Source organism: Oryctolagus cuniculus, chromosome X, assembly GCF_964237555.1.
Source record: "Oryctolagus cuniculus chromosome X, mOryCun1.1, whole genome shotgun sequence".
In the NCBI taxonomy this organism is placed as follows: domain Eukaryota; kingdom Metazoa; phylum Chordata; class Mammalia; order Lagomorpha; family Leporidae; genus Oryctolagus; species Oryctolagus cuniculus.
The window spans coordinates 84,126,269-84,152,369 of record NC_091453.1 but is presented as its reverse complement, the minus strand read 5'-3'; the positions used below and the strand labels follow the sequence as shown (position 1 = coordinate 84,152,369).

The following is a 26,101-nucleotide window of genomic DNA, read 5'->3' as shown; positions in this document are numbered from 1 at the left end:
GGGAAAACACGTCAGAAGTACGGGTCCACTGAAGTTCATGTTTCCAGTGCCTACAACTGACTTTGAATACATTCAACTCTCTTTCCTAAGACATAGGACATCTCTCTGGTGAGTTTCACAATTAAGTGAATTAGCACTCACAGATATAAATACAAGATGGAATTTTAAAATGAGTTAACCTAATATCATGAAAGCATTATTTAAAAAAAAATTCATCTGAAAAGCAATTATCTAACATGTCTAGCAATTCTTGGTATGTGAGTGCTTGTCCTAGTTGTAAGTTTTCACAGTAAAAGATTTGGGTCATAGGACTTGGAAAGTAACTGGTCAATATGTGATCAAAAACTGATCCATAGATTGTCAATTTCATGCTCTCTCCCATGGAGTAGGCGAAAGCTAAATGAATATATTTTTCACATAAGCATGATTTACTTCCTTGTAAGGTCTAAAGACTAAGTCCATTTAGAAAGTATAAGTCAGGAAATTCTTAAGAGTGTAGACTAAATAATCAAAGGTTGAGGCCTTTCCTTTCTACTGATGTGATATAACTAACCAACTGAGCTTGTCCAAAAAAAGAGTTTGTGTAGCTTTTTCAATCTGTGCCAAAGAGGAAGGGAGAAAATGCAAGATCATAGGGAAGGCTAGAAATGATAACCCCATGCAAAGACCTAATTAATCACTAATAATCCACCAGCTGCATCATGGAAAGGGTTCAGAATATACTAAACTGAATTGAAGTTATTAAGGGAAGTTCATGCATTTTCAATAGTGGGTACTCTATTAACAGTCAGTGTCTGAATTTAACAGTAACTATGCACCTGAAATGGAGAGAAAGGAAGTTCTAGTCCCAGCTCTGCCAGTAACCAGCTGTGCAAACTTTGAGAGGATACTTTTTTCTCTGGGATTAGTTTCCAAGTCTTTGAAATAAGAAGGTTGAACCAAATGATCTTTGAGGTCCCTGCCCTTCCAGCTTTGAAATTCTATGAATTGATTTGTTGGAACCACCAATAGAAACAAGGTACAAAACTGAATATTTGGGGACCTATTGATGGGACATTTGGGTAGATGACTAAGGAAATATATCATTGTCATCAACCACTAAGTTTTAACTGATTTTTAAATACATGACAGAGCCTTGTTAAGTATTTTAGACATTGTGCCTACACTACTGTTATTTTCATTGCTATGTTTATGCCAATCACTGTTCCCCAAATCTGTAATCAGAATGTATACCTCATCTGGTTTCAGTATCCTACTACTTATATGACATAATAAGGTTACAATGACAACTAAAGTGATTGTCTTTGTTAATATGTGAGGAAACATTAAAAGACATAGAAATGTGGACATAGTATATACTTCTTTACCTTTTATATAGTGTACAGAAGCTGATATTTCATTAATTCTACAACTAGTATTTTAGGACCATATATGAGAGTATGAAAATGTCATCCCCATCTCTTTCAAGTGTTTTCAATTCACTTTTCTCTTTTAGCCTGAATTCCTGTCAATAAGAAGAATAGTGTGCTCCATTACCATTTTCATTTGGCTTTAGAATTTTGGGTTGGATTTTTATTTGAAAAGGCATTCTGAATTCTTGGGCACTTCATGCCACAAACCAAATCCCAGAGTTACACCACGGAGGGCAGACTTAGAAACCACTGAAAAGTTTAACCAGCCCCACCTTGCTCTTTCCGCCTGCTAAAGATGGCATCTCTTAGAATGATGGAGAGGACTAGTCCAAGGGGAGACCCAGGACTTCCACTAGACTTGTTACCTTTTCTGATCATGTGTACCACCAGATTTTGTTAAACTTAATTATTTGTTTCCAAGAGTTTTTATTTCTAACATTTGTTTAAATCTTAGTCTGTGAGAGTAAAAAAGAAGAAAAACTGAGTTAATAGCAAAATGGGATGAAATGGAGTAATTTTCATGGCTTATCTTTCTATAATGAAGAATTGGCTAAACTTACATGTCATGATGCGTGGCAGGAAAAACTATTGTGTATATGTTCACAGCCTTCTCCTTCCCCCAGCTCATCAAGAAGAGGTTGGAATTTGTTTTCTCAGATTTTCACCATTACAACTTCTTCTTCCTGTGTTTGACAAAATTTATCTTTGAATGTTTGTGGTGCAGGATCAAGAAGAGAAAGAAAGAACACTTGCAGGGTAGGACCAAAGAATTTAGGCTATAATCTAAGCCAATGTACATAATAAAGTGCACAGGGAGAGGAGAGTACTGAGAAAGGAGAATCATTAAGCCTGGAGGTACAGGAAAAGTTGGGAAAGGATTGGGATGTACTGAAGAGAAAGCACTGGAAGCTTGTGGAGTATTATACAAAAAGAATAAGATAAGAATGCCATTATAATGAGTTGTTTTGAATCCCATCCATGGCTTTTGATTTGTACAAGATTTTGAATTCTTTTGAAACTATTTTTGGTGGCTAGACTGTCTTTGATCAAGACATTACTCTGACTCTGGTCAAGGAGGGTCCTTATTCCATAAGAGTTCCATTGATTTCATAAAATCATTTTTCCATGAGGTTGAATGCCTTGTGCCTATAGCTACTCAATGACACTTTGTAGTAGATCTGAAAAATTGGCTTTTCCCAGCAGCGAACCACCAAAGCTTTCCCTGAGGCCTGAGTCCTGGTGAGATGCAATCTGGTGGCAATAGCACTATTCCTCATTCCTGACATTTGTTTAGAAATTGTAACTTTCCCCACTACTTTGACATCAATTTTCTCTTCTTCTATCCCCATGGCATCCCTATGAAGTAGGTAGGACCAAGATGCATATTTCTGTTGTCTTTTGCCAGCAAGTAATTGGCAGAGACCACAAATCTTTTGGCTTCTATCTCAATCCTGCTTGAGACAAACTTCAGAGAAATCAACGATGAATTGTCTGTGACTCAAAGAATCATTTGATAGAGAAGAACCTCCAGAGCAGATAAGGTTCATTTTAACTGTCCATTCTTCTAGGTTCTCTGTGCCCACTCTCCATATTAAACCAGATCAACAGAAAGCAACTGAATCATACTACTTTAGCTTTCTAGGGGAATGAACAACACTTACTGGCTTAAGATTTGACATTTCACAGTCATTTTATTTCTTTTTGAAGAGGAAAAAAGGATATTTCCATTTGAAGATGATGTCAATATCTTTTATAGAGCATATTGCCCATTATAATAAACAATATCCATTATATAAAAGAATATGATAAAGTACACCTAGAATTCAGTACCAGGAAAAAGAAATATGTCTAGGCAAATGAATTCACAGGAATTTATTTTTTGCATCACAGAGAACCATGTAACTCAAATTTGTTGCTTTCTTCCCTTTTTGCTTAACTACCAAGAAATTCATCATGAAATTCAGTGGTCAAACACAGTGACTGATCAGGAGATGTCTGAAGCTTGTAGTTCTGTTTCTTTCAACATTTATTCCTGTTTTTTTAATTGATCTTTTTAAGTGTGCTCTTAAGATCTGAAAAATCACTGAAGTCTGTTTTAGGGTATGTAAGGGAACCACAGAATGAAAGACAGAGTCGAAAGAAATCTTAAAAGATAATTAATCTCGGGCCGGCGCCTCGGCTCACTAGGCTAATCTTCCGCCTTGCGGCGCCGGCACACCGGGTTCTAGTCCTGGTCAGGGCGCCGGATTCTGTCCCGGTTGCCCCTCTTCCAGGCCAGCTCTCTGCTGTGGCCCGGGAGTGCAGTGGAGGATGGCCCAAGTGCTTGGGCCCTGCACCCCATGGGAGACCAGGAGAAGCACCTGGCTCCTGTCTTCGGATCAGCACAGTGCGCCAGCCGCGGTGGCCATTGGAGGGTGAACCAACGGCAAAGGAAGACCTTTCTCTCTCTCTCTCTCTCTCTCTCTCTCTCTCACTGTCCACTCTGCCTGTCAAAAAAAAAAAAGATAATTAATCTCAATCTCTCATACAATACTCAAAATATCATCTACTTTATCCCTGCCACAAGATCAGTTAGCAACTGTTTAAATACCTCTAGTAACAGACAACTCATTTCTAAGGCTCAAAGATTCATTTTTTGACATCTCTGATTGCTAAAATTCTTCCTGATGTTGATCTTATTTTCCCAGCTTCCACCATTTGATCTCCATTTTTATCTTCTGAGACCACATAAAATCAAAAGAAAGTAAAACCATATTTCCCATAGGGTGTGTGTATAATGTATATATATATATATATATACACACACACATATACATATGTGTAGGCACACACATATATCTATATTTATACACACACACACAATGCACCCTCTTTATCCTTTAGTATCCACTTATCTTGGCTAAGTATTATGGTACCTAAAATTGGGTCACCAAAATGCTGAAAGTGAACACCACATATGGATTATTTGCAGTCAAAAAATGGGGGATGTTCTTGTTTTCAAAGGTCAGTTATCGGGCCGGCGCCGCGGCTCACTAGGCTAATCCTCCGCCTAGCGGCGCCGGCACACCGGGTTCTAGTCCCGGTCGGGGTGCCGGATTCTGTCCCGGTTGCCCCTCTTCCAGGCCAGCCCTCTGCTGTGGCCAGGGAGTGCAGTGGAGGATGGCCCAGGTGCTTGGGCCCTGCACCCCATGGGAGACCAGGAAAAGCACCTGGCTCCTGGCTCCTGCCATCGGATCAGCGCGGTGCGCCGGCCGCAGCGCGCCGGCCGCGGCGGCCATTGGAGGGTGAACCAACGGCAAAGGAAGACCTTTCTCTCTGTCTCTCTCTCTCACTGTCCACTCTGCCTGTCAAAAAAATAAAAAAAATAAAAATAAAAAAATAAAAAAAAAAAGGTCAGTTATCATCAAGAATGGTTAAAAACTATGGCACAATAAAAAGATAATTTAGTCTTTTTGGAATCTTATGAGGGAAATTTAAAATACTTTACTGTCTTTCAGATAAACAGCAAGGTATTTAACATCCAACAAATACAACTACAAAGCTTACTTTATTTTTAACTGTAAGCTAGGAAGTGAGATTTGTATATAGAGAAAGTGGGGTAAGATAGGGGGTGATTGTAGATATATGATAGTAACAGAAAAAGTAATAAGAAAAGGGAAATATTTAAAATATACAGAGTAAAGACACACACAAGAGACAGAAATAGTTATCCAATAAATATTTATTGAGTGCCTCTTACATATGCCAGGCACTGTGTGACGTACAAAGATGAATCAAGCATGCTTCCTGCCCTCAGGAAGTTTCTAACACTTTTTTCTCAAAGTGTAGTAGAAACAACAAGACCAGTATACAAACAGCTACAAAGCAAATTAATATAGCATAACTGTTAAAGAAGTACAGATAAAGTTAAAATAGGAATTCAGAAATAGGGACATACAATTAAAGAGAAAAACAGAAAGATTTACAGAAGAAGTATTATTTGACTAGATTTTGAAGGATGATAAAAATTTGCACATGTGATGGTGGACAGGAGAGAGGAGTTTCAGGTAGGAGGAACAGCATGAATAAAGGCATAGAAACAGAAAAGGAAAGGGAAAGAGTAAGTGATGGGGTTGGGTCAGAGAATATACTATAAGGAAGAAGGTAGGGAAAGCTAAGTTTGTAGTTAACCAAAAAAATTGTAAAAATAGAGGAACGTTGAATTTTTTGGAGCACAAAAACTGAAATACCTGAACTGTAATCCCAGAAAAAAACACACTGAAATACAAAGATATACACAGAGAGAGAAAAGAAAATATTTCTCTGGAGTAACATAACCATCTTGTGAAACACTTCTGGAATATCACTATCACTGAAGTCCATGAAAGTAGTGTTGCACTTTCAAATTTTAGGCAGAAATGTGAATACTTCATGTTAATGTCTGTCCTGTGGAATCAGTGACTAAGTCAACCCAGTTCTGAACAATGAGGCAGGTTCTACACACTCACAAGCATTCTAACAAAATGACTCTGACCCTAGATTGCTCTGGGACCAAGGGAGGCCTAAAAGAACAAGCTGATCTTACTTCTGAATCACACCAAAGACATCTCAATGAAATTGAGATATTGCCACTTATAAAGATCCTAGCTCCATCAGCTATTCCTCTAGAGGACTCCTTCTCATTGCCAGTGCTGCTTGGAATAATCACTTTTTCTTTGATGTCTCATTTCAGGAAGCAATGGTCACAAGAAGTTCACTTCCCATAATGGATTCACCTATCCCTGAAGCAGCTGGTAGCAATGAGTACAGGGTAAAGTCCCTTTCTGGCCATCTATACCTACAGGATACACAACTCTACCTACAGTTTAGAAGATTTCATGGCTCTGGAGGAGAAAAGTGGTGTCAACAAAGAGTGATCAGGGTCAGTTCTTGTCTTGCTTTGAAATTTGCAGATTTGGTCCTTCACTGACACCCCTACACTATGTATTAGAGCTCTGACTTGGGATGATGGGCACATTGAAAATATTCCTTCAAAGTCAAGCTTCTTCTCAGGAATTTATGAAACTTTAGTTCTACAGGACCAAGGTCTTTGATATAAACTATAAATGAATCCATTGGGTTAGGCAGAATTGTAGGTTGATTTTTATCCACTTCAGTCAAATTGACTTAGGAACAAGCATGGCTATGAATGAGGTCCTATCTACATGGTAAAGGTGATTCAGTAACCAAGGAACCTGCAATCTTTTCTCTCTCCCTCTCCTCTCTGGACTGTGATATCAGATATCAGTATAGTCACCTAGCTCAAAATGCCCCCAAACAACAATATTAGTGCCAAGTCTGTGATTGTCTATACAGTTAGACATCTTACCCCAGGATCTCTAAGAAGCATCCTTAATGATCAGGATTGTCCTTGATACCACAGATTTTTTTTTGACTAGGCAAAAGTGGCTCACTAACTAGATAGTGACATCAAGGTCATGGCTTCTCTCTCTGAACTCTCATGTTCTCCTCTATACTGCCATGAGGTTGATGGTCTCCAAAGGCCCTGCCAACTCTATTTTCCATCTCAAGTGAATAGAAAGTAAATCTCTAATTCTGTCTAACCTTTTGGATTCATTTATAGTTTACACCAAAAGCCCAAGTCCTAGAGAAATGTAGGACATATGTTTCCATGTATATATTCATTTGCTTGAAATTAATCACCTTTGAACAATCTTTAGTCACATCTGGAGCTACTCTATTTTTCAGTGAGCCAAAGTGAGTATATAGATTAGTGGACATCTCTGCTATTAGTCTCTCTTTAAAGGAGATCCATTATTGTTTGGCTTAAAACAAATCCAAATTGGAAAAGAGGTAAGATGGCACAGAGTTTCTATCAACTCAAACAACACACAAATAAAAGATGTAACAAGTTTTGTAAAAGGTAATTTGTGTCTATCTTTTTGGCCCACCTATCAACTATCTTGATCTGAAGGTCTGGACTATAAACAGGTTAAGAGAGAATTCTATTTTACAGTCTCCATTATTGTAATGGTCTATAGTTAACTAGCCAGATGGTAAATGTCCTTGATCAGGTCAACCAGCTTTGGCTGGAGAAGAAGTTAAAATAAAATGAACAATCCATGGTGCCCTTTTAACTAATTAATGCTCACTTCATTCAGTGGAGTGCTTAAGTTACCACAAACTGTTTGATGTCACATAGATATGCCCACACAGTATGTGAAGTATTATTGTTGCCACCTCCCACTCCTTGCAAGATGGTTCCATTTGGATTAAGAACAAGAATGTGATGAGATAAGTAGCTTGGTAATAAAGTTGTTCATACTGTCTAAGACAAGGTAGAAAGAATGGGAATCCTTGAAACAATACCCTTTGGTATAGTAACTATGTGGTAAACCAAGTTGCAGCCCTCTAGGAGATAGATAGTTATCTACTATCTCCTAAGTCATTATGCCGAGTGCAATAAAGAACAAGTGGATCACTGAAATCTGCCTACACTCTAAACAGATTCAACTTCTACAGCCAAAAGTATGAGTAGAACTGCCAACATTAAAATGAAATAAAATGAAAATGGGCTAATCTGAGGATCAGTTAACTTAAGGTATTCTTTGGGTGAATGTTATTATAACATACAATAATCTATTAAGTGAACCCAAACAGAAGGTATAAAATAGAACTCTTTACTTAGTGTATGGTTAATCTTATGTGTATAAAGTTAATTGAAAATAGATCTTAGTAAAAAAATAAGTATGGGAATAGGAAAGGGAGGAGGAAGAGGGGTGGGAGTTCAGGTGAGAGGGAGGGTAGGGTGGGAAGAATAACTATGTTTCTAAATTTGCACTTATTAAATGCATGAAGTTTGTATACCTTAAACAAAAGGTTTCTAGGTAAAAAATAATTTAAAAAGAGAAAAAAGAATTGACATTTTGTGGTTTGATGATTGTTTTTACAGCCCTTGTCTGTACTGTTGAGGAACAGTGCTTTTTCCTTCTTACTATTTGTTGAACTCTTTACTTAGTGTAGGGTTAATCTTATGAGTATAAAGTAAACTGAATGTAGATCATTGTAGAAATTAAGAGTGGGAATAGGAGAGGAAGGAAGAAGAAGAATAGGAGTGTGGATGGGAGAGAGAGGGTCGGGTGAGAGTATCACTATGTTCCTAAATCTGTATATGTGAAATTTGTTTACTTTAAATAAATTTTTTTTAAAATAGAGTCCCTGCCACCCATATGGGAGACCTGGATTGAATTCCAGGCTCCTAGCTTCCTCTCCTTTCAACTAAATAAAATACATAATTTTTGAAAGACATCTGTTTACATTGTGTTCTAGATATTCTGTTTTGTATAATGAATATAAGCTACTGAAAATATTTGTGAAAGGATTGTTTTTGGTCCTTCTTCATCACCAACTCAAGCCACTGTGCTAGTAGCAATATGCTAATAAAGAAATAATCAGTTGTGTGTAAGAATCAGACTATATTCCACTAAACAAATCAAACAGTAAGAGAGTAGGGAGTGTTTTTCTTCTCAAATATGGTCATGTGCCAGAAAATGACATTCCAGTCAACAATAGACTGCATATACAATAGTGGTCCCATAAGAGTATAATGGAGATGAAAATTCCTATTGCCTAGTGATGTAGCCATGGTAACATCATAGCAAATGCATTACTCGTGTGTTTGTGGTGATGCTCATGTAAACAAACCTACTGCTCTACCACTCCTGTAAAAGTACATATGATTATGTACAGTATATAGTACTTAATAATGATAACAAATGACAATGTTACTTGTTTATGTATTCACCATAGTATACTTTTAATCATTATTTTAGACTGGATTGCTTCTATTTACAAGAAAAAAGCTTATTATACAACAGTATGCCATGTTACACTGGCAGCAGCTTCATATATCTCATGTTTACTGCATCTCTTGATTACATCAAGAGGACATGTCAATTGATTGACCTCCACCATCCAGGCTTGTGTAAGTACACACTCTATGAAGCTCGCACAACAATGATATCACCTAAGGATGCATTTCGCAGAACATATCCCCATTGTTAAGCAACACATGACTGCAATTAAATTAAGCAATGCATGACTGTAATTAAAACACTAAGGCAAATTGAAGAAAACTTAATTTTGGTCCATGCAGAAGGCCTTAATGAAAAAGAATCTAAGAATGGGTTGCATACTTTTACACAGGGGCTAATGATAAAATCAAAGGAAGATATGACCATGAATCTGACAGACTAGTAGGCTAGACAAGATAGACATGGCTGATGTGCCAAACTAGAGAAACACCAAGGAGGGCAATAAGGGGGTAGGATCAGATACAGAACTAGAGCTCACTCTCAACAGGTCTTGTTTCTCAATAAAAGATTTTGACTGAACAGGCCTTGTTTCATAGGCCCAACTCGGGGGCTATAGTTCTGAGGGCTAAACAACTGGACTGTGTCTGGGAGAATCTTGATGCATGAAACTGTGGGTATAGCACCAATCCCCCTCCCTTGTCCCCCGGTGACCCTTCCACATTCATAGTAAAAGACAGTGCTACCTCCTCTGGAAGAGCTGAAGGTCTATGTCTTTGAAACCTCCCTTACAGTCTAGACTCTACTCTAGATTTCTTAACAGCTCAGACCTTGTCACAAAGAGAGGATGATGTTTTATGTCTCCTTTTTTTCTGCCGTGTCCAGAATAAGGAATCAGAAACTCAGTCCAGGGAATTTGAAAAGCAGCCCCAGCCTTTTCTTCATCCTCTTGAACAGCTGTGGCACAGAAAATAGACCGCTGGATGCTGGAAGAAGTTAAGTTCTGTTAAAAGTAGTCCAAGGGTTGGGGGCCGGCGCTGTGGTGCAGCAGGTTAACACCCTGGCCTAAAGCGCCGGCATCCCATATGGGCGCTGGTTTGAGACCCGGCTGTTCCACTTCCAATCCAGCTCTCTGCTATGGCCTGGGAAAGCAGTAGAAGATGGTTCAAGTCCTTGGGTCCCTGCATCCACATGGGAGACCTGGAAGAAGCTCTTGGCTCTTGGCTTCAGATAGGCACAGCTCCAGGCATTGCGGCCAATTAGGGAGTGAACCATCGGATGGAAGACCTCTCTCTCTCTCTCTCTCTCTCTCTCTCTCTGTGTGTGTGTGTGTGTATGTGTGTAACTCTGACTTTCAAATAAATAAATAAAACCTTTAAAAAGAAAAGTAGTCCAAGGGTGCTTTGACTGAGTGTTCAGGGGAAACTGCAAGGAAGAGCTTTTGACTCTAAGCTCAGGTTCAGTGTTGATAATGGAAACTTTAAATATTAGTGAAAAGGGTATCAAATTATACCTTAGGCATTTCTTTCTTTAAAGAAAGTTGTTCCAAAAGAATTAACTTCCTTATTGGCTGATATGTTTGGGTTCAGCCGTTTCAATAAAGAGATTATTTTTATGATGAAAGGGAGTAAAAGCTTGCTTAACAGTTTTAAACACACCCGTGACTTAAGCCTTATTGCTTTGGTCCATGCGACTGTGGCAAGCCATTGCTAATAACCCCTTGAAACTGGAATCTAGAAAACAAAAAGTATAAAGTGAAAACAAATGTTCAAAGGGGTTTATTTTAGGGGCAGAGGTAGGGAATTGAGGGACAATACAAAACTTTCAGGGAATGCTTCAGTTTGTACTATGACTTCTATATCTTTTCCAATAGCTCTTAACATTTATTCCATCATGCTCAGATGATCCTGGAGGCCCAGTGAGAAACCCACCCAGCAAGGACATCTTAGTTATCTTGCCTACATTCTCCTTTCTTAGAAGGGAAAAGAGATCATAGTAGCTTTGGAAAGATTTTGAATGACATGAATTAAGAAAGCAAAGAAGCTTCTCTTAGCCCTCAGTTATCTAAACACAATTAACAAGACTCCTCTTCTCCTCCTTATTCTCTATGCATTCCAGCCAACTGAGGTCACAGTGGATGGGGATTCAGATGTATGTTTGCTGGAAAGGTTCCCCCCTCCACCCCACCCCCGGCACTAATCTCACAGTATATGAGTTATAAATTATGCTCATTAAATACTTTCTAGAGATTCAAACAAAATGAAAAAGAAAACAGAGTGTCTCCTACTTTTCTGTGAAAATAGACCTTCTTATCTCAGTCCAAGTTGAACTTGCTATTTTGGAATGACTAAACTTGGAGGTGGTTCTCTGCTGTTCCTTAGGGTTCACATCCATTGCAGTTTACATTCAAATGGTCTCTTTGGTGAAAGCTAGGTAATGAGCAATGCTTATAAAAGCTACTTTCCAGGAGTTCCCTTATGCTGGAATTAGGCTTGAATAGTCCTGGAGGTCGGTCATCCCAGATGTATAGTCATTCATTAATTTCTTGCCCAGGCAGAGCAATTTGCTGAACTGCAGAGAGCTTTTCCATTGCTTCACCAAGAGAATAGTCAAGTCCTGGAGCCCTTTGCTCCTGGGTGGGAGAAAGAGAAACCAGTCAGCACACCTTCTCCATCTAGGCCTGCCGCAAGATTTCATTATGAATTAATTCAAATATCCCCACCAGCACTCTACTCTGTGAACAGCTTGAAAATGGTTAAACTATCCTGGATTGTTGAACAAATAAGCGTTATTGCATTTGTCAGGTTTACATAATTAGATGTTGTTACTTACAAGGGTTTTTACAAATTGAACAAAAAAGGGTGCATATGGTCCTTAAGTTACCAACGTGGTTTGGCCTAAACATTTGTAAGTTGATGATTTGGAACTCAGAACGCCTTCCTCCACAGAAATTGTGCTCTACATGTGTTGGTCAGGTTTCTAGGCAGTCCACAGAGGCTGATTTAACCCACATGGAGAAGACTTAGGGTACCACTCTGGAGGGATACTGGCATCATGAATAGAAGGAAAAGTGTGCTTTATTCCCAGTCTTTGAGTCTAAGAACTCCAAGCAGTCATTAAAGGAGGTGGAATCTTAACTGACTGTTCTACCTTCATGCTTGCTTCCACAGTTCTCCCCTCCACCAAGGCTCTACTGTTCCTGTGCTTTCTCAGGCCCACTGCTGTGACCCTCTAGTCTTCAAAGCTGTCAACTTCCTCATTTCTCCTTGTCCCAATCAAAGTGAAACCGCCAAATCCTCCTGAACAACTAGCTCAGTTCACTCTCATTGTGAGATCGTTGATTAACAGCTCCTTGCCCTCCAAAAAAGCACACCTATGAGGCAAAGAGGTAGCTTCTCAATCCCACATTACACCCAGTTGGCAAAGGATTGGAGACAATGACCAGAAAGAGTGAAAACCAAGTTTGAGAACACAAGATTGATGGAACAGAATAGAAACACCAGAAACCAATCCAAACATCTACAGCCAACTTATATTTGATTAAGGATCCAAAACCAATCCCTGGAGTAAGGACAGTCTATTCAATAAATGGTGCTGGGAAAATCGGATTTCCACGTGCAGAAGCATGAAGCAAGACCCCTACCTTTCACCTTACACAAAAATCCACTCAACATGGATTAAAAAAAGAAGAAAAAAGAACACAAGATAGAGACCACTACAAAGCCCTGCCTGAGATATGGCTCCTGTAATCAGTTCACCCAAACTGTGCCCCCTCTCACAGCATCTTTTGTTCATCTCTCACTAAGCCCACAGGTCTCTATAAGGATTTCAAATTTTCCTCCAACAGCTCCCATGATGGTGGAGGCAGGTCAGAGGCACTCATAGACATCGCCGGTCTTCTTCAATTTGAGCCTATCTCAGTTAAGTGCTGAGCTGTAAATTCACAGAAAATTGGAAACATTCTGGAATAGGTGGTATTGCTGCATGACATCAACATAGGATGTTTAGTGAAAGAAAGATGAGTTATCTGGGAGCTCTTGAATTTAGGCCAATATTTTGAAGTTTGTCAAATGTGCTCTAATGTGCATAAGCCACCCAGGCCACTGTAGTCAATTAACATACTGACTAAAACACAAGTGCTCATGAGACCAGGATCAGAGCTTGAATCCCTTCTTGGGTTTCAATCTGTTCTACAAACCCACAGCCCGCAGAAGCTGACTATCTATCAAGGGGGTTCATATGAATGAGTTTATAAGTAGCATGAGTGACATCCAAATGAATTCTGGGAAATCACCATCAAGTCCACAGCCAATGATGGTGAATCAGCTGCAGTAACTTCTGCTGCAAACTCCAACATATTCTTAGAAATTGATGGGTTTTTGTAGAGTGCTTCCAAAGACCATATCACCCTGTCAAAGAGAAAATCCTTCAAGAGCTTCCAAACACTTTCTTGCAGAGACAGACAGAGGCAGTGACAGAGACAGAAAGACTACGTGTCTGTGTCTGTCTAAGAATGTCCCTGTGTTTCTGGCAATTGGATGACTATATGTCCCAGCTGCATATCTGCTTGTGTCAGTCAGTAGAAAACAATGAAGCCAGGGGTTGGTGCAAAATATTGTCAAGTTAATGCATGTTCAGTTCATCTGAAACATAAATGTACAGGGTATCTGTGATCGTCACAGAAATGAAAGATGCACCAGGGTTTTCTTAGGAAAGAAATAGGCACAGAGAGTTGACAAAGTTAGCATAGGTTAGTGGGAGATAGGAATCATGCAAAATTTCCATGAGAGAGAGAATAAGAAAGCAAGATAAGGTAGAGACACTGAGAGGAGTCCAAGAAAGCAATAGATTCCTCAGAGAGCAATACATGGGGGGCATTCTTGATCATTAGGTTGTCGCTGCTCTTGTATGGGAGAAGGAACAGAGAAAATTGTCCTGGATCCTAGCCAGAAAGTCGAGCAGTACCCAGTCTTATTTTGTCAATGCCAACTTTAAAGGGATCAGGTAGTGCCTCCAGAGGAAAGGACAAAAGCATCACCCCTCAAAATTGTATTGCCAATAGATCCCAGGAAAAGGAGGTAGCCACAATATTGCTGTGTTGCCTAGTTACGTATGAGTCACTGAAGACCTGAGGTAGTTTACCATGTGGCCCAGGTGCATGACAATGAGAGAGACAGGTGCACCTGCCTGATAACTGGATAGCAAGGCCAGCTTTGTTAGCATTCAAATGTGTTATCAGTGCAGGAGGCAAGGGTCTCTCTCAGGCCAGGGCAGCCAGCCTCCCTCAGGTGCAGTTCAGCTTCTGCAACACGCCTCCCAACAAGGTTTTTGCCCAACTCAGTGGAACTTGGAAATTCACCAGCTCCATCATATGCTGCCAACAGAGTGTAGGCTGTGAATGGCACACATGCCAAAGGGAGCCCCAGCTTTGAAAATCTGGCAAGTTCCCATGCTCTGTTTTCCTGTTGGCCATTACCTTATGGCTTGTTTTTCACCAACTGCCTTTCTGCTTTTCTTCTTTGGAAGGCTGCGATCTCTGCTGGTTGCAGGCCATGGCCCACTTGCCTGAGGGGCAGGGAAGACATCAAAACAGGTATTAAAGAGATGTGGCACACTGAGGCATTGGGAGACTCAGATTAACTGTGAACTCAACTTACCCATCTTTGCCTACTGGTGGGGGCTTGGGAAGGGGCTTGTTGAAGCCTTTTTTTCCAACCAGCCAAAAGGTTTCCTCTGTGCCTTTGCCCTATTATAGAAAATTTGGGAAATCTTAATGATGCTATAACTAATTTTCTTAAAGAAGTCCTTCTGTTCAATAGAGTACAAGCATTCAGTTTGGCTCTCTTTTTTAAGATTTATTTATTTATTTGAAAGTCAGAGTTACACAGAGAGAGAAGGGGAGAGAGAGAGAGAGAGAGAGAGAAGAGAGAGAGAGATCTTCCATCTGCTGGTTCACTCTCCAATTGGCTGCAACAGCTGGAGCTACAATGATCTGAAGCCAGGAGCCAGGAGTTTCTTCCAGGTCTCCCACATGAGTGCAGGGGCCCAAGGACTTGGGCCATCTTCTACTGCTTTCCCAGGCCCATAGCAGAGAGCAGGGTCGGAAGTGGAGCAGTCAGGACTCGAACCAGCGCCCATATGGGATGACGGCACTGCAGGTGGCGGCCTTACCTGCTACGCCCCAGCCCGGGCCCCTACAGGACTTCTTTATCACAGGTTACCTGAGCCTCAGGAAAGTTCCACAGGCTACAAGAGCAAACAGATGAAAAGGGTAAACCATATCAAGCTGTCATCCAGACGCTTTATCTATAGCTCCCTCTTTGGGAATGTGTGGATGTTTGGCTTCATAGCAACCAAGCATCTGGATTCTCAATTGAGGATTTGTTTGTCATTTTTACCCTGGTTCCTCGGCATTAGGCAAGCCATTGTGTGTTCTATCTGGAGTATATACATAGAGATTCTGACTCCTCCACTCTCCGCATCCAATGTTCTTTCAAAACCCCCCAAAAGAATGGAAATGGAAAACAGGCTGCAAGACTTTGTTTTGAAGCTCAGGGATTCCTGGATGCTTTGAAAGGTCCATATTTCTGCTGTATAAATTCTTTTATCCTACTAAGGGATTCTTACCGGTAGGGTGAGACTCCAAGGAAGCCCCCCACCTGCATCCCAGTTATTTGCTTATCAAGAACCATGTCTCTAATACTGTAAGGGGAGTGTAAATTCAAACTGGTCACCCCAGAGCCTGAGTGATGACCTCACAGGAGCCAAATTTTCTGCCTTTTTTCTGTCCTCCCTTCGTTCTAGTATACCTCCCAGTGTGTTTTTCTCCTTTCAATTCTCTTTGGACTCTCTTCTCATTTCCTCCAATCCATAAGGAAAAAAAAATGTGTTTACTCAGGCTGAGAAAAGTAACAGGATGTGTTTACAATTCATTAATCTGAAAGATGGTCTCACTCTCAGCAGCTCTCATTTGGAACAGGTCTAAATTGTTTAACTTGGAGACTCCAGTCAGGGTTCCCACTTTAAATATCAAATCCACTGCTTTCTATTTTACAACACATCCATTCATCCCTCAATAGTAATGATAACAATAATTAGCACATTTAATTGGAGAATCTCAAGGCATTTTGCAAATATGCAATTAAGGGCTGTGAACAAGTCCTCTATGAGATGTGTAGAAAGAAAATACCACCATAGCTCATCTCTGTTAACTAGCAAGAACTTCACTCTAAAGCAATTGCTTGAGGTGAACAAATTGAAAATATATCCCATCAGTCATTTTTGCATTTACCTTACCCTTCCTGTTCCAGGACTGGGAATACAGAGACAGCTCTGTCTTTAAGGAGTTCACAGTATAGTTAAATAAAAACAACTCTAAGGCCACTTCTTGGATTCTAAACACATTAAGCCAACTCCTCTGCCTCCAAAGCTCACTCTTTCCTTATGATACCTGGTGAAGTGTCTCTGTAGACAGTTGTTCAGTAAATAATCAGACTGCTCCAATAACCAAAACTCTAAACACTTGAGTACTTGGAATACTGAAAGCATCATTCTGGCTAAACTTGGGAGTACATCAAAAAGTTGTTGAAAAGAAATAAAATGATAAGTTTATTTAGGGGGCAAAAAAAAATTGAAATTCATGCCTACAAAGAATGTTCAAAAAGTTCATGGAAATGCATATTGCAAAAAATGTATGCATGGATTTCAAAAATTTTTACACCATGTTTCATTTCCCATGAATTTTTGAAGTCCCTTTGTACTGTTAGAGTGCAGATTGAAGATATCCCCCCAGCCCCAACCATATAGGACGGTTTGTCTGAAGATCTGTAAGCCATCAGGACAGCTTGCCAATTTTTAAGGCAGTTTTGTGGATGCCAGGATTGTCCAGAGATTTGGGCGGGTCCTGGGACACACTGGGATGTCAAAACTCATGGTTGCAAAAGAGAATGGCAGCATTATGGGGCTCAGAGGAGCTTCCAGATCAGAGTATGCAGGGGAGCTCCAGGGCTCTTTGAGGGTTTGGAGCCCATCCAGAAGAATTCTCAGCATCCTAACTCTCTGTCAACCCTCCCCACTTCCACAGTTCTGCTTTGGGAGGCACAGAGGGGATACATGGATGGCAACAATTAAAATCTTAAGCAAACTCTTTGACTCAATATGAATTCCTAAGCCATCCCAGAGTTCCCCCAAATAGTAGCATGGCACTTTTCAAATACTTTGACATCTCTTGTCTTATTTAATCCTCGCAAAAATCTTGGAAGGTAATTATATTATTAATGTCATTCTGCATGTGAGGACACCAAGGTTCATGGGGATTAAATTATTTGTCAATAAGCAGGCATAGCTGGGACTTGAACCCAAGTATAGGACTCAAAAATTTAAATTATTTTTCTTCCACACCAGGAAGCCTCTCCAACACACTGGAATCAAGGGACAGGTCTGGAGGCCAAAAATGAAATGACTGGGAATTTTAACAATTATGAGATTAATGAGTTTCCAGATAACCACAGGTCAGAGGAGTCCTCTAGGTGGACAAATAAATGGAAGTACAGAGAGGATGAAGCTACTTGTCTAGTGTCACACATTGAATTATTGGTGGGGCAAGAATTACAGACCAAACTTTCTGACCTCCGTGAATCTGTTAATATAACTTTATTATTTCTTAGCTCAATTGCTGGTGTGTGTGTGTGTGTGTGTGTGTGTGTGTGTGTGTGTTAGGGGTATAAGCAGGGGTGAAAGAGATTGAGGGAAGGAGAATAAATAAAACAGTACCAATAAATAAATAAATAAAGCAGTACCAATGCTTAAGGACCTGCAACCAAATACAATTTAGCCCTAGAAATCAGAGATAAGGCCAGAAAATGTCTGTGTTGGTCATGACAAAAACTGGGTAAGAATAACCATTTGATAAAACTGAGTGTAGGCAACTACAAAATCTCAGCAAGGGGTTCCAAACTTGTCAGGAAAACATTGAAACATGATGTCAAATAATAAAATAATACATCACTAGCCCATCAGGAGACAAATTTTTAAAAAGAAGCAGAATTGGTCAGTTAGACATCGGTAATTTGCTATCTGCACAATACAAAAGAGGGTTGCAGTGGGCAGTGACACAGGAAAGGCCAAGGTTGGGTTAAGCAGAAGATGAGATGTTACTGGCTGCCAAACTTGAGCCCAAGAAAGAGGCTTTAATGGAGGAATATAAAGCATCACCCAGCCAGAAACAAAGGATCTTTCTAGGCATCAACTTTGAACTCCCACATTGCTGGCCATCAAATGTAGCCTGTCGACCCCATGTGTTGAAGCAACTATTGCTTCCAGCATCCCGGAGTGGCTGAAGCATGGGGATATTGAATCACAATTTCGGAAGTGTGCTGCTGATGTGGTCAGAATGAGGATATATAGCATGTCCACAGCAGATTAGGAACTTTCTGTCCACCAGCGCCCCTACTGTGTATCAGGCAATACCTCCCTGGTGAGGAGGTAGAAGGTACAGAGACAATCTCCACTCCTACTTCCTTTCTTATGGTTTTACATGCTTCCCCTCTTCCTGTTTCTCATTGGGCCTCCCTTTCCTTCAGAGCCCCCTTAGTATCTCCTTGTCAGTTTCTCTTCTCAACAAAGCCTGTACCACCCCCAATAACCACAGCCCAGTGTGGCATTAGCCAAAGGCTCTTCCGCAAACTGAGTGCAGCGCGTCCTCGAATTCCCTGTGCTGGGGTTTTGGAATTGTGAAGTTGCAAAGGGCCCTTTTGAAGTTTGACTTGCTTTGTATGTGAAACACCCTAAGATGCAAGTGTTCCTGATTTGAATTTGTGGGACAATAAAAATCACGGAGGGTTGGGAGCACATTTTTAATTGTTCAGTTTTGCAAGTGGCACCTCTTTGGTGTTTTGACTTTTAAGCAAATTTTCCGTGGCAAGCAATAGAGGGAAGTGCTTCAGGAAACCAAGCTGCCATGATCCGCCTCCGCTGAGAAATGACGGAATGTATGTATGAAAGCAGCACAGAAGTCCTGGGCATTTGAGTCACTGTCCAAGGAATATCCCCGCCTCTACCAACTCACTGTTCGAGTCCTGTGCAGAGGCGGGAAAGGAGCCTCTGTCCTTTGGAAGAACTCAATCTACCTGCAAGAAGATATCAAGGATCTATTGTAAGGGGCTAACTAGGAAGAGCCAGAAAAGGAAGTCATCAACTAGAGTCAGGCCTTCCAACATTTAACTTCTAAAATCTAGTTACATATAAATGACCACCATTTAGAGAAGGCATGCCAATACCAGAGCCTAATTGTGCATCACTTAGTGCTCTGCTTCTGCTTTGCTCAAGACTAATCTTGAGAAAATCATCTTCGCACAGCATGGTGTCATGGAAAGGGCACTAAGCAGTAAGTAAGACTTTCTGAATTTTGACCCAATTCTGTTGTTGACTGACTGTGTGACTATTTCTCCTCTCTGGACCCTGGTTCTTCATCTGAAATAAAGAAGTATAATTATCAAGATGCCTGAAGTCTCTTACAACAAGTTCAGCCAATGGTCTTGGGATCACCCAGAAGGAGATGAGAGAATCCAGCAGATATGGCAAAAAAAAAAAAAAAAAAAAGGAAAGCTATTGTAATCCTGAACACCAGTTCAACTGATAGCCTAACAGACAGGAAAGGTGCTACAGAATGTTTGCCTTCATATAAACTGACTTTTTTCATCCTGGTCCTTGGGGAAAGACATTAAGCATGTCTGGGGTTAGTGTAACATTTTAAAGAGTGGGCACTGAGCAGGCAAACTGAAAATTCAAACTCACCAACATGGTGGCTTATTGACCAGCATTAACTACCAAAGCATAAGTAAAATGGCAATTATAAAATATAAAGAATAGTGTATCTCATTGGAAATCAAATGCTAGTCAGTTCTCTAATAAGAGAAAGGCACAAGTCACAGTCTGAGAAATGCAGAAGGAAGTTCAACTACCTTCCCCTCCTCCCTCAGAAGCCATGTGCTGAAGGGAAGACAATTGAGGAAAAATGGGACACTCTTTTGAGAACCCCAAACAAGGTTGGGGATTCTGTATAAATTATAGCTCTGAGTCTCAGACACCCAGGTAAACTCTGTCATCAGACCATGACCTCTCCAGAAGCAGGCGTGTCTAAGCGGTTTGGTTCAAAAGACAAAAGAACATTATACCTTGAGCTCTGTCCTTCCTCGAAGTTCCACTTCATAGCCCTCACTCAGAGTTCGAAGAATTGTAACAGTGCTGAGACTGACGTGAATGCGATAAGCTGTAAAAGAAGGGAAGACACAACTTTGACTCAACTTTCATTGGTCAAATGAATTAGAAATGATGAATACAATAAAGTAATTACTTCTAAATGAATTAAACCTTAGGCCAAGTCCTGAGAGAGAGAGCTTTAGTTGGCATTTCACAGGAAGGGGGAGAGTGATGGCCTTCTTCACAGGGCTCAAATAAAGGGTTAGCTGTAGTACCTATAAGCCTCCTACACACTATCTCAGGTGAAAGGCCATGCAATAGAAAGGTGTTCATTTAACTTGAAAGTTGAGATGGAGAAGCCAGCAAGCACCTCTGTGCTCTCAACTGAAACATGACCTCCTCTGCGAGAAGTTTGGCCTTAGCTGCTTCTCTCACAGACTACTGCTCCTAGAGCTGAACTCCTAATCTTTCTATGATCCTACTTAAGAGACAAGAGAGTGTCTTTTCCACATGCATCTTTACAATAATCTCTCAATATTGTTGTACTTAAAACAGAACATCCACGGGAAACATCCCAAAATTTCCACTGCCTCACATTTTAGGGAGACTGAACATTCTTAGTTGTCCTTTGGGTGGGTGCTCTACTGTACATACACATGAAAGTACTGTTTTCCAACCAATGACCCCTACCTGGGTTAAGATCTTTACATGAGGAATTACCACTTGAAAAATAAGTTTAGAACCTAAATGTAATGCTTTGTTGAATAATAATTACTTGTTTACTGAGGGAAGATCCTTGATCTTCCTGAAGACTGTCAGCCTATAAAATGAGACCCTGCTGAGGCTGAATCTTAAATAAAAAGTTCAAAACGTGTTCTCACACACACACACTGGAGAAAAATCATTCTTTTAGAAGCTGACAACAGTCTGAGTAGAAAGACACAGCTGAAAAGAAAAGCAAGAAATTTCTGCAATGTGTCCTCACAATGAGTTTCCTTCCCTTGACAGCTCAGTGCTCTTGTCTGTGTCTTCCTCACTAACTCAGGATCACCCAAAGTTTCTGCTCAAATACGGTTTTCCTGTTCCTAAAACTCACACGTATGGTTATAGTATCCTTAGCTAACCCTATGTGTTCCATCCCTCTGGGGTCTGGTTTTCAGGGAGCCCTTCATTAGAGTACTCCTGGTGATGGAGATCACAGAGTACAAAAGAGAAATAGGCGATTCCAACCACCATTCAGCACTGTGGTTGAGGAGGACCACTCCAGGGCTGTATCCCTAGTTGCTTCCATTCCAGAATATCAGCTGATTCACCTGGGCTCAAAGGACATAGCAGTGAACTTTATTTTATTAACAGACCTGTCCTGGTCTCATAGCCAACATGAGGTTAGATGCTTCCTCTTTACAGATCTTCAATCAGTTGTGGCAGTTAATGTCATAATTGGATCAGAGTAATTAGTTTGTAGAAAAGCACACTAACCAGTTCCTTTATTGAAAAGATCCTGTGTATATGCTTCTTTGCATCTCTCACAATACCTTTCTTGCACAGTCGGTACTTAATAAACACCTGCTGTGAGTGACTCACTCCATTTTCTTCCTCCTACCTGATCAGTGGACAAGGTGCTGCCTAAATCTCCAAATGCAATTTTTGCTCTCAACTGTGTTTCCAATGTGAAATATGTAGTGTTTTCCCTGGTACAGACCAGAATATGACTTCAGCTTTCTACAAGCTTACATCAGTCTAGAGTACTGTGCCAAATCTGCATTGTGTTTCCATGATCAATTTCACTTCAGCTCAGGTCGCACTTCTAGAGCAAAGTCATATGCAAAGTCATATTCACACAGAGTTCCTGGACGACTCCTTCCATAGCCTTTGCCATATCTGTGGAGTTTGAAGACTTTCCCAGATGTCAGAAAATTTATTCTGACAACAGCTTCTGAGTTCCGTGCTACCTCCTTAATCATGGCTGAACAGGCTAGATTGACTAAGACTAGACCCATTGTGTAAGCCTGTTTCTGCCCATGAGTGATGGAGAGTGGGGTCAGACAGGGCACCACCCACTGTGATATAGGCCACCATATCATCAGGGACTACTTTGAGTATGTTGCCATAAGTTTGAGTAAGTTTGCCAAGAACTTGTATTGTCTAGCAGCTGCCAGAACTGGGGCTAAGACTTAAGTAGTTTCTTCTTACTTAAAAAAATCCTTGAGAACAATATATAGAATTTAATGTTATTCTCTATGATCTTTCTATAACAGCATGACAAAAAGTGTTTTTTGTTCAACTGTACTATAGGCAGAAGAGAAACTATGATTCTGACATAGCCTCAGTAATGGCAGTAAATATGCAAGAAAGGGTTGAGCCAGCATCTTGCCAGCAACAAACAAATGGCATGATGTTTTATAGTGTTTCCTTCTCAAATGGGAGGGGAAAAATGGAATCTTTGGTACCATGTCTGTTCTAAAAAAAGCTAAGAGTTTTATATACAGGCAAGTTGGAATTAATTATTTCAGAATTCCAAGCTCCTTAGAATGGAGGACTATTGCTAGTTAAATTCTGGAAGGTTATTTGATAAAACCAGAACTCATGGGGTCCTAACTAGTTCAAAATGAGGACTACAGTGGCAAACAGCAGCTAGTTGGGAAGCAGTTGTCATGAGTATGTCTCCACAAACTAGTCAGAAACCTGAAAATGTCAGTTTCTTATCTACTTCCTTTCTCAACATGAATCGCCAACACCCACCATGCTAGTCATTTTTTTTCCTTTATCCAAAAGATTTTTTAAGTTGTTCTGATTAAATTGACAGGGTGCTTCAGTGTCACTTAGCTACAGCTTCCTTTCTATAACATGAAAGGTACATGTTCAGTCCAACATCACCCCCTACTGGTTTACCATTAAAGGCCAGGAGAAAGTGTGGTAAGTCTTAATCTTCTCAAATTATCTTTTGTTTTTCTTTAAAATATATAAATATCAAGGACCCTGCTCCCTTCCCCATCTTAAGAACAAAGCACTTTCCCCAGAGTAGGACAGTACTAGCCATCCATTCCTCTCTAGGTACTCACGTAACCCTGTTGATTCCATCCGAGAAGCTGTGTTCACAGTGTCTCCAAACAAACAGTATCTGGGCATGGTAAGGCCCACCACTCCAGCGACAACTGGCCCTACAGGGTAGCAGAGGGTTTGAATTACACTTAGCAGATATGCACCCAATGCTAATAGAAGAGCACTTCAAAGGGAAGGAATGTAGCTTTGCCAAAGAATAAGAGTTATCATCAAATAGCTCTGGGAATCTGAATGGAGATTCATAACAAGTAATGAACTCTTTGCCTTACACAAAACCAAGTTTACATGATACAGACATGACTACCTTTCTGATTTATACCTTTGTTCCAAGTAACAGTTACATCCAAAATGCTTATATCTGTCAACAGGGACCAAGAAGCCTCAAACCCAAAGCAGAAAAGCCTAGACAGAGACTTGAGATTCATGTTTGGTGCAAGGAAAAAGATGACTCCTTTTTGTGCCTTAGGGTTGGGAGGAAAGACCTCATAAGTTTGTCTCCCAAACTGTGGATATTAAGAGCAATTTTAAAAAATCAACAATCATACTGAAAAATCTGTTCAAGTGTATCTAGAAAATTCCCAGCCTTTGTCTTTTTGGTCTCTGCTATCTCTATTCTTTAAAATTTTTCAGAAGTATCCTTTTTACAGTTCCTTACATTAAATAACATAATAAACTTCTTTGCTTCAAAAATGTATCTATTATTACAGTAAAATAAATAATAAATGAAAAAATTACATTTCTCATTTTAATTCACTTCTGGCTCATTAAGAAGTATTCAGTGAACACAGAGCTAGGCTCCAAGGGGAACAAAAGAAATGTAACACATAGTTTCAGTTCTCCAGAATTTTATAGCCTGATTGAAGAGATTGCTAATGGGAAACAATTAAGCAACAACCCAAGAAAATGCCAGATAAACAGTACATATAATAGTTTAGAAAATAGGGGGAGGTACTTATTAAGACCTGATTCAGTCAAGAAGGAACCAATGAAGAAAGTAAGATTTGATTTGGGTCTTGATGGGTAGGCAGAATTTCAATAGGTGAAAAGAGACACAAGTCAAAGGGCTGTGGTTGGGACTAAGAATGGGAGCTTAGGAAACTCTTAGAAAAAACAGTCCATCTAGTTCAGTAGCTGAGGAGAAACTGGAAATAAGGTTGGATTAAGTGGGTAGTAAGTACATGACGGAGGATCCCAAACCATCAGAGAATTTGGAGCAGGGAAGTTACACATTGAGAATCAGCTTCCCTTTTGCCCCTCTCCTCAGATCAGTGTGCAGAATGCATTGAAAGAGCTAAAGGTAAAACTTAGGAAATTTGTTATATGGCTGTTATAGCGATCACAAGGCACTGGGAAGGAGATGATGGGAAGTGGGTGGCCAAAAAAGGGGTGATAAAGGACGTTATGAAAGGAGAACCAACAGTCTTGTTGCCTGCCTGATTGCTGACCATAAAAAACGTGTCAAAAGCTTATGAGCTGGCCGGCGCCGCGGCTCACTAGGCTAATCCTCCACCTTGCGGCGCTGGCACACCAGGTTCTAGTCCCCGTCGGGGCGCTGGATTCTGTCCTGGTTGCCCCTCTTCCAGGCCAGCTCTCTTCTGTGGCCTGGGAGTGCAGTGGAGGATGGCCCAGGTCCTTGGGCCCTGCACCCCATGGGAGACCAGGAGAAGCACCTGGCTCCTGCCATTGGATCAGCGCGGTCACCGGCCGCAGCGCGCCAGCCGTGGTGGCCATTGGAGGGTGAACGAACGGCAAGGGGAAGACCTTTCTGTCTGTCTCTCTCTCACTGTCCACTCTGCCTGTAAAAAAAAAAAAGCTTATGAGTTTTTGCTGCTTTATGAAAAAAGATTACTTAAAATTTTAAGTATGGTAAATTTAAAATAAATGGTGAATCATCCAAGCAGAGGAGTACCGAAGGGAATTGAAGATGTGAAACTGGAGCACAAATGAGACAGTCACTCATTTTTAAAAGAAAAATCTTGAACACCTATGCGCTATGTGCTAAGCACTTAAGGTACAAACATGAACAAGATATGGTTTTTGCTGGCAACAAACTTGAAATCTAAAGGCTAAGGGGAGGCTAATCAGAAAAACACAGATTATGCTGATGACCATGACAAGGATGGATGGAAAGAGGCAAGAATGGAAGCAAGAAGATGCTACTACAGTGATTGGGCAAGAGATTCTTGTGACCTAGACTAGCATGGATGAGACAAGACACACTTAACAAATATTGAAAGCATAATGTCCAAGGGTTTAGTTATTGGTTGAATGTTGAAGGTGAATGTGAAGGAGGAGTCAAAGAGAATGACTCTCAAGACCAACTGATTTCTCTCAAGACCAACTAGAGTATCTGAGTCAATGACAAATACCACCAACTGAAATACACTATAAATATTAGTAAAGGCTGGCGCTGCAGCTCACTAGGCTAATCCTCCACCTGCGGCGCCGGCACACCGGGTTCTAGTCCCAGTTGGGGCACCGGATTCTGTCCCGGCTGCTCCTCTTCCAGTCCAGCTCTCTGCTGTGGGCCACAGCAGTGAAGGATGGCCCAGGTCCTTGGGCCCGGCACCCGCATGGGAGACCAGGAGGAAGCACCTGGCTCCTGGCTTCGGATCAGTGCAGCGCGCCGGCCGTAGC

The 26,101-nt window shown here is 40.7% G+C and overlaps 1 protein-coding gene across 1 annotated transcript in view; it reads right to left on the bottom strand.

Moving 5' to 3' along the window:
* Positions 1–4,819: 4,819 nt before the first annotated feature.
* GUCY2F (guanylate cyclase 2F, retinal) overlaps positions 4,820–26,101 on the bottom strand; it is a 139,463-nt gene continuing 118,181 nt past the window's right edge. Inside the window, exons 16-20 of the mRNA XM_017349714.3 lie at positions 23,464–23,562; positions 20,377–20,471; positions 14,860–14,948; positions 14,679–14,767; positions 4,820–11,834 (exon numbers count right to left, since the gene is read on the bottom strand). Coding sequence (XP_017205203.2) covers positions 14,680–14,767; positions 14,860–14,948; positions 20,377–20,471; positions 23,464–23,562 — 371 coding nt within the window. The 3' untranslated portion in view covers positions 4,820–11,834; position 14,679. The remainder of the gene's footprint in view (positions 11,835–14,678; positions 14,768–14,859; positions 14,949–20,376; positions 20,472–23,463; positions 23,563–26,101) is intronic.